This window comes from Scardinius erythrophthalmus (assembly GCF_964197995.2).
Source record: "Scardinius erythrophthalmus genome assembly, chromosome: 10".
Classification (NCBI taxonomy): domain Eukaryota; kingdom Metazoa; phylum Chordata; class Actinopteri; order Cypriniformes; family Leuciscidae; genus Scardinius; species Scardinius erythrophthalmus.
In genome coordinates this window covers 30,921,804-30,930,479 of record NC_138230.1, presented here as the reverse complement: position 1 = coordinate 30,930,479, position 8,676 = coordinate 30,921,804, and the positions used below count along the sequence as shown (strand labels likewise).

At 38.1% G+C, this 8,676-nt stretch overlaps 1 protein-coding gene across 1 annotated transcript; it reads right to left on the bottom strand.

Moving 5' to 3' along the window:
• Positions 1–902: 902 nt before the first annotated feature.
• On the bottom strand, positions 903–6,525 carry LOC308697365 (uncharacterized protein; the record flags this gene model as incomplete). Its single annotated transcript, XM_081376544.1, has 14 exons — positions 903–1,617; positions 1,766–1,942; positions 2,108–2,377; positions 2,471–2,585; positions 2,698–2,789; positions 2,874–2,991; positions 3,466–3,564; positions 3,666–3,759; positions 3,886–4,064; positions 4,188–4,420; positions 4,637–4,738; positions 4,876–5,262; positions 5,526–5,606; positions 6,288–6,525. 14 exons carry the CDS (start codon positions 6,523–6,525, stop codon positions 1,412–1,414), a joined length of 2,391 nt encoding a protein of 796 aa, XP_081232670.1. The 3' UTR covers positions 903–1,411.
• Between the last annotated feature and the right edge of the window lie 2,151 nt (positions 6,526–8,676).

Sequence of the window (8,676 nt, the reverse complement as noted above, 5' to 3'; positions counted from 1 at the left end):
TGTAAGAGATGGTGAACAAGGAGGAATATGAGAAAGAGCAAGTGTGGAGAATGTTGTCAAGGCTGGATCTGCTTTAGGGTTTTTCCCTTTGCTTGCAGAGATGACATTGTCCGTGATGTGAATAAAGTCCTCAGTCTGAACCCAACATGAAGACATGATGCTGAAGCAGAATCAATCTCTCTCACTTACCTTGATTCTGCAGTTGCACATCTCTTCTGAGTGACTATAATGCTTTTCATTTAGAGTTTTTTACTGTAACCTTTTTGTCTTTTACAGTTGGGTCACTATATTTTCACAATATGCAAGTGCTGAATATACAGACATTCAATACTATACAATATTCAGTACGATACTATACTTGCAGTGCATACAGTATACAAGTTATTCACCTTACTTACCTCACCGGTAAGTTGTAATTACTATACTTTTGCTATATAATTGCAAAATTTGTTTACTTAGTTACGATACACTTTTTTTCGGTAACTGCGTGCTTTGGATTCTGTGTTCTTATTTTTTGATGTACTGTAGTGTCTAATGAATGATCGGTAGTGTTTATAATATTGACTCACTGTGTGTATGATTGAGACTGAGCATTGTTTAATTTATGGTTTCGAGGCAATTATTTGATTTTGCAGAAGAGTCAGAGGTTTTCTGAATGTGGTTTGAAAATTTGTTTTTGTGATTAAGGTTTTGAGAATGTGAGTGATGGTTTCAAGAAATGTGTTTTAGCAATCCAGAAAACTGTAACATTATACTGTATTATATTGGGGAGAAAATTATTCCTCCCCATTATTATGGTTTTCTTCCTCATAATCTGCTTCTTGCATGTCTCTAAACAAGTTTCAATTGTTATACAGCACCCTAGAGTTCAACAAAAGTACCCCACACAGTACAGTACTTCAATTAATGCACTTTATTTCCACCACTGACTGGTTGTAGAGGCATGCATGCACACAATTCTATATATGTGAAAGAAGAGGTAACACTTTGGTTATATTGGTAACACTTTACAATAAGGTTCGTTAGTTAACATTAGTTAACTACAAAAGTTAGCATAAACTAATAATGAACTGCACTTATACAGCATTTATTAATCTTTGTTAATTTCAACATTTACTTATTAAAATCTTGTTAACATTAGTTAATGCTCTGTGAGCTAACATGAACTAACAATGAGCAGCTGTATTTTTATTAACTAATGTTAACAAAGATGAAACAAATACAGTAACAAATGGATTGCTCATGGTTAGTTCATGTTAGTTAATACATTAACTAATGTTAACTAATGAACCTTATTGTAAAGTGTTACCCTTATATTTATATGGTGATAAAAAGCAGATGTTATTACATGCTTTATATTCATAGTTAAGGTCATTGTCAAGAAGTATGAAAGGTGCTACACTCTTGTTGATTACAGTCCATCATCAGATATTTCGTAGTCACTGTCGTACTCATCAGCTGAATCACTGTACAAGAAGTTGATGTCCTCTGCTCCAGACAAAACTTGCAGGTAACAGTCTCTTGTTTGCGCCTTCATTTCTTTGATTTGATGCCGCTTTCTGAGGATGATGCTCTGCAGACCTTTCAAACCCTCTTCACTTAGGCCACATTGCGAATCTTAAAAGAGGAACACAAGAATATAAGACCAGCCTTAGAAACTTTATAAACAGTCATCATTGTTGTGTATATTTATTAGGACTGCCCCCTAATAGTAATCTTTGGTCGGGGCAACCCTACATTTATGTAATTTATTACAAATACATACTTTTCATTGTCTCACTGGAAAACAAGCAGGACAGCTCTCTGAGGGTATCGGAACGAGTTGAAAGAGATTTCCAATGGTGGTCCATCTCTGCAACAAGAATCTTCTGCTCCTCCTCAAGTCTCCTTACTGACATGATGATGTCAAACGCCCTTCTCTTTGTCCTTAGATCGACAGATTCTGGGATGCATTTATGATAAATAAATAAATAATTTGTATTAAACATCAACCTTAAAAGAAACTCTGAAATTGTATGGGGTTACAGAATGAGATTTAAAGCATTGCGGGTTATGTGTCATTATGTATCAGATTTGTCAGAAGCAGTCAACAGACTAGTGTACATACCACTGTGTGGAAGCTGCCATGGCCAAGCGGTCTCACCAGACAGAATGGTTTCCAGGCAAAGAGTTTCTGTGATTGGAACCATTCTGTTGTATTTCTCCACAACAGATGTCAGATGTCCCTTCTCCTCCCTGATCTTGCGGCGGATTCTGGCACGCCCTTTGTTGCCATCGGCATCTTTATAGAGACGCTGGGAACGTCTCTTGATACTGGCTACCAGCACCTCAATTCTGCTGGCCAAGGCATCAGCATCATTTGTAGTTGTTGTTGATGCTGAGAATAAATAGGTGTGGTTTGCACTTTACAATACCAGTAACAATTACAATTATTTGTAACTAAATGTATTACAAGTAATAATTTCCTCACCGTCAGCCCAATCCTTTACATCATTCACCCAGTCTTCCAATTGGCTCGCTGTCACTGTCAATTGGGCTTTCATGGACTCTAGGTTTTGTAACTGGCTTTGCAGAGATTTAGTGGTCTACAATAACAAACAATAGTAAGAAACAAGAACCAAATGTTCAATGCACAGCTTCATACACTGCTAACATGCAATACTGAACATCTAAAATTAATTCTACTGATGTCATTACCTTTTGATATCGACGGGTCAGTGAGATAGCCAAATTGTTGAACTTTTGCTGATTCCAGCGCATGGCCATGAGAGTCAGCATGTCTGTGCGTCCTGCAAACACAGAAAATATGATGTTACCATATCCCCCTACTTATTATGCAAGGATGTAACTAGTGCAGTATGTGGTCATCTTACCTGCTTTTGACATATGCTTAGTGGTTACTGCAATCCTAGAGAGGAAGGCATTGCACTGTTCCACCTCCTCCCCTAGAGTTAAACCAGCACCGTCCTGATAAGCCCCACTCCATTTCACCTGGTTAAGAATAAAATGAAAATGTCCATGAGCAAGACACCTAACCCCAGCTGCTCCCGACAAGCTGGACGGCGCCTTGCATGGCTGACACCGCCGTCGGTGTATGAATGAGTGAGTGAATGGGTGAATGTGAGGCAATATGTAAAGCACTTTGGTGGCCATGGGTCTGTTAAAACGCTATATAAATGCAGTCCGTTTACCATTTATCACATAGCAACATTTCCTTACCTCGCATTTAAAATCATGGGCTTTGGCATGAAATACCGAAAGAAATGGCTTCATGTTAAGAAGATGCTGGAGCTCTGGACAGCTTTTTGCAACTCTTTGGAGGTAAGGCCAATATTTGCAGGTCACATCCATACAAAAAAAAGTGATTTGCCTACTGGCCAGCTTTTCTTGCAGGTACAGGGGATAGGCAAAAATTTCCCCCCTATACATATTTAAGGCAGAGAGCAGGACTCCGTGCCGACACACCGCAAGCTCCAATCCCTCCTCGTCTACCTTGCTGGCAGATCTTTGGGAGGTCTCTCTGGCTGCTGACCACTCCCCTCCACAAACACCTCTTCCACTGACCTACAATATGGAAAATGTTTGATGAAAAAAAGAGTCTCCTAAACAAACTTTTCAGAAAGAGGTTATTAGTGCTGTAGTCTAATTATCATCTAGAATTTTACATGTTTGGTTGTGTTGTGAATGTGGTCCACAAATCTTTTCACGTCTTCGTCCTTGGCTATGAAGACGCCTTCAAAGATGGCCTGTTCCTCAGATCTAAAAAACAACAAAAAACAACAATTGATGATTGACAACAATTTATGATAATTTATAATCTGAGATTACTTGGTTCACAGCTATGTTTTCTTATTAATACAAACACTGTGATACAGTTTGGTGTACCTAGCAGCATTCTTGAAACGGTAATGCTTGCGGTTTCCATCAACTGAAACTGCAAGCATATCTGGGGTGCATGCAGGACAGTTGAAGGGCTCTTCCTTGCATATATTGTCCACCTCAAATCGCACAGCCTCCCACTCAAAAAAACTTTTCTGAAAACTGTCTGCTGAGATCTTGCCAGTCTATTAAAAGTAAGGAAACCAACAGCTATTAATGTACAACAAATACATAAGCATCAAACAGCTTATCAGCCCACAACTCAAAGATATCAACAACACTGCAGGATAGATAAATTCAATACTCACACGACCAAAGCGGACAGTTCGCTGATTCATCATTCTTAGAAATGCTTGGCAGGACAGTCCTGGTGCCGCCATCTTCATTTCTTCAAATGAAAAAAAGACATCTGTGGCATAAACTGTGGCAAACTGAAGGGTTGCAGGCCAGTAGTCACTTCGGTTTAGGTCAGTGACTCCAGCAGTCCAAGTGGCTTGGCATGCCTCACAAATTAACTCGGGCATGCTTAGATCATGTCGTCCTGGAAATATCAAAAACACATCCACTGTAATGTAAACCTTAGCTGATTAATCAGGGTTTGGGTTCTTTGTACAATTTATACATTACTTTGTATACTTCATATATATATATTTAAGTTTTATATCTATGTGAAACGTGTAGGGAGTCGCGTATGGATAGATATTTATTTTTAAGATGCTTCTCACACAGGACAAAATAAAGTTCTTCACATTCTTACCATTCATTGTGACCACAGCAACAATCTTTCCTGGACTAACCCTCAATGACTCTGGAGAACAACCACAGATTTTGTCAGGCATCTCCACAGGTACAAGCCGGACTGAAAACACAGAGTATCCACATACATTCAAGATAAAGCAATAAGAGACAAAAAGGCATAATTTAAATAGTAAAGCTTATGAGCTTAACTTTTCTAAGAATGAGATATATGTTGTACACACACAAACCAGAACTTACCACAATGGGAAAGAGCCTTATCCACCACGAAAGTTGTTGGAGGCAATGGCTGGAAGAATCCAGCAGTCATGGCATCTCTGTTGTGGAGGACATGTCTGGTGTGCATGCTGACGTCACAATCAGCACAGAGGAAGGGACGTGGTCGACAGTCACAACACCGGACAGCCGCTGGATTTCTCCCACACTGTTGGCAGATGCGTGTTGCCACATTTTCTTGTGCCGCAGCAGTGTTCACCAGACGGGGTCTCTCTGCCCTCCACCTCTCTGAAAAGAGACTTTGCCGTGTGCTCCAGTTCGAGGAAGCCAGAAGTTTTGGGGTTTCAAGAGGTGATGCCTCATCACCTGAGGATTCGCTTAGTGAGTGCTGTAGATCTTGTAGAAAACACTCTGTAAATGGTAAGGAATATTAAAAAACAATAATTTCTTTCTATGTACATGTATATTTTTACAATATTAAAGTGTACTCCATTATTTGTCTGCAAAAGGATCAGTATTCTAGCTAATTTTAAAATAGAAACATTTTAAACATAAAATTTACATTCTAACCCACTGTCATATATATATATATATATATATATATATATATATATATACACACACACACACACACACAGATACAAGGGCTAATGGAAACACAATGAAGTACACACCAACAGTCTCTGGAGTAAAGGCCACTTCACAGTTAGTGTCAGGAGCAATGAAGGGAGGATCAGTCTTACGAATGTGATCAGCTGTAGAGGATAAAAACAACACAAATCAACATTTGTTACATTCAAATTTCTAACTTGTCCCAAGGCCTGGTTACCAGCCTAAATTGGTGCAAGGTCACTGTTTAACTTACTGTATAGCTAGAGAGAAATACTAGTACACTTTTTGTTTCCCAAACCCTAACAGAGACAGTCCAATTACTGTCGGTTATCTGCATACAAGGTGTCACTAGATGATGACAGCAAATAGGAATGCTTATATAGAAGGAAGCTGGCTGGCCATTGACAACACACTCTGAATAACAAACTGTTTCAAACACAGCCTTGCCAAGACCAATAACTTGCAAGAGATTTAGTGCAAGCTAGCTCATTTGACATCATAACCATATTGACAAGATTTTCTGACAATGTCAATAAAGCCCACAATAAAACTAATTTTTATGCGCTAACTTGCTAGTTTATACTGCTTTACACAAATATGTAATATTAGCCTTAATCTGTCTCTTGCAATTAATCAAAGACTTGTGACATATTTAATTAATCTACTTTTTATGTAAAAAAATCAAATGATTGGTTCTGGTTTGATTGTTTTCCTGACATATCAAGCTATACATAGGCCTATATTCCTTGATTTTATACACTCATACAGTAAGTGCCTAAACAATGTAAATCTTCAAAATATCTTGAATGAAAAACAATACTGACCCTTATTTGACTGATTCCTGCTTGATCTTGGCCTCGCATAGACAATATTTCCAGTAATGTCTCTTTTTCTCCATTCCACCCTCGGCTCAGGTCTCTTCACTGGTGCTGCTGCCTCCTCTTCTTGCAGCTCACCAAGAAGGTCATCAAGACTTTGGAGCTCATCCTTCAGTTCTTGGTCATCAACCAGGTTATCCAAGATCATGAGGTGTTCTTGGATTTCTGAATCACTCTTGGACATTGTGATGGACAGAAACACAAACAGACAGAAAGACTCACAACGAAGAGATGGACAGATAAAACAAATATAGATGTAAACAGAGAGAGAGAAAAGAAAAAGAGAGAGAGAGAGAGAGAGAGAGAGAGAGAGAGAGAGAGAGAGAGAGAGAGAGAGACTGATGAGTAGTACAGGTTAACAAGACAGACGTGGCTCTTAAAAGTGCCTTTGTTTGTGTGTGTGTGTGTGTGTGTATGTATACTGTATGTGGTGTGGGGTTAGAATAAAATGAAATTGAAGCTGCCAAATTTGAAGGACCTAAAGGAAAAAAACAACAACAGATTTTAACATTTTACACCAGTATTCTCTTCATCTGTGTTGCCAGAATGGGCTAGAGTGTATGTGATATTGATTTTATACAGTTCAATAAACAAGAAGTTAATATTGTTAATTACATTTTATACCAAAAAAATAAATAATGTAAGTTTTGCTCTATTTCGCCAAAAAAAAGCCAAAGCCACAGCTGAACTTATATATATATATATATATATATATATACATATACATATGAATCAGTCAATAAGTTATACTTATTACATTAATTATACACATTGTTTTATTTCATATTGAAAACTTGTGATGAGCCACAAGGTTGTAGTTATGAATTAATCTGTATTGTTTATTATAGATTTATTTGGGTGTTTATTAAATCATTTTGTGTGGATTTTAAACAACAACTGGGCTGTAAAACAAACCAATCTGGCAACACCGTTCTTCATCTGAACATTTATAATGTTGGATAATAGTTGTGGGCTAATGTAATACTGGAAATCTTACTTTCCCCTATAATTGTACCTTGCATGATTAAATGCGACAAAAATTAACTTTCAGTATTTGATTAGCTAACTTTGCTAGCCTGCACATGTGGTGTAGCAAGCTATATGCTTTAATAATGTCTTCATTATCATTGATATCTTCAATATCATTTTCCGTCATAAGAAAAAAAATGACACTTTACACGTCTAAAGGTTCTAAATTTGTTCTTATTGTCCTGATTCAAAAGTTATTGATGTGTACATTTAAGAATAGTATCCATCTCTATTAATTAACTCTTCTACTTACCGAGTGGAAAATCGCAATGGACCTTGGGATCGCCCCATACAGTGACGTCAGCGTTATTAATTAAGAGGATTTAATAAATATAAATAAATAAATAAATAAACTTTGATTAATTGAACACAATCGTAGCGTATTATATATATTTATTAACATCAACAAACCTCCGATAAAAATACGTTATCCAGCATGCTCTAGTTAAAGCAGTGTCACTAAACGTTACCTATGACTAGAAAACGCTTAAATGCTTACTTGAACGCGCCATGGAGTGTTGTTAAACTCACCTCTGAATGCCGTTTTACCTGCAGTTGGGCGTTGTTTTGGTTAAACTCACCTCTGAATGCCGTTATACCTGCGTTGTTAAACTCACCGCTGAATGCTGTTGCTCACCATCTGCGTTGTTAAACTCACCGCTGAATGTTGTTGCTCACCATGTGCGTTGTTAAACTCACCGCTGAATGCTGTTGCTCACCATGTGCGTTGTTAAACTCACCGCTGAATGCTGTTGCCTATGAACGCGCTAAACCTTTGCGCAGAGGGCACTTTGATATCAGATTGCGAGAGGTTTTAAACATCAAAAACTAGTTGAAGGGCCAGATAAAGATGATCTGGGGGCTGCCATTTGACCAGCCCTGGCATAGATCATTTATTGTAGACTATTCCTTTTAATTTTGTATTTATTGTAGTCTCGGCCCATTCACCGCGGACAACGGTTCCCCAAGACGTCAAATTTCAACGCCGCAGGCTCCAGTTCAGAGTTCTATAGAAGTCTATCGGACTACCCTGCACGTTGAAAATTGACGCTAAAGGTATACCCAGATCGTTGAAAAGTGACGCCAGGGGGTCCTGGCCAAGCGTCCATATGTGACGAGTTGGGAGTGAGAATGTGTTGTCCAGAAAACTCACTCGCATCTACACGCGACACAGAACAGGGGTTTGTTACATTGTTTTTTTCTACTGACCAATACAGTAGATTATTTATTTCTTTTTTTTTCTCTTTCTTTTTTTCAAATCAATGTTTCATTCATTTAATTTAGTTATTTAACCCATTTGTGCCCA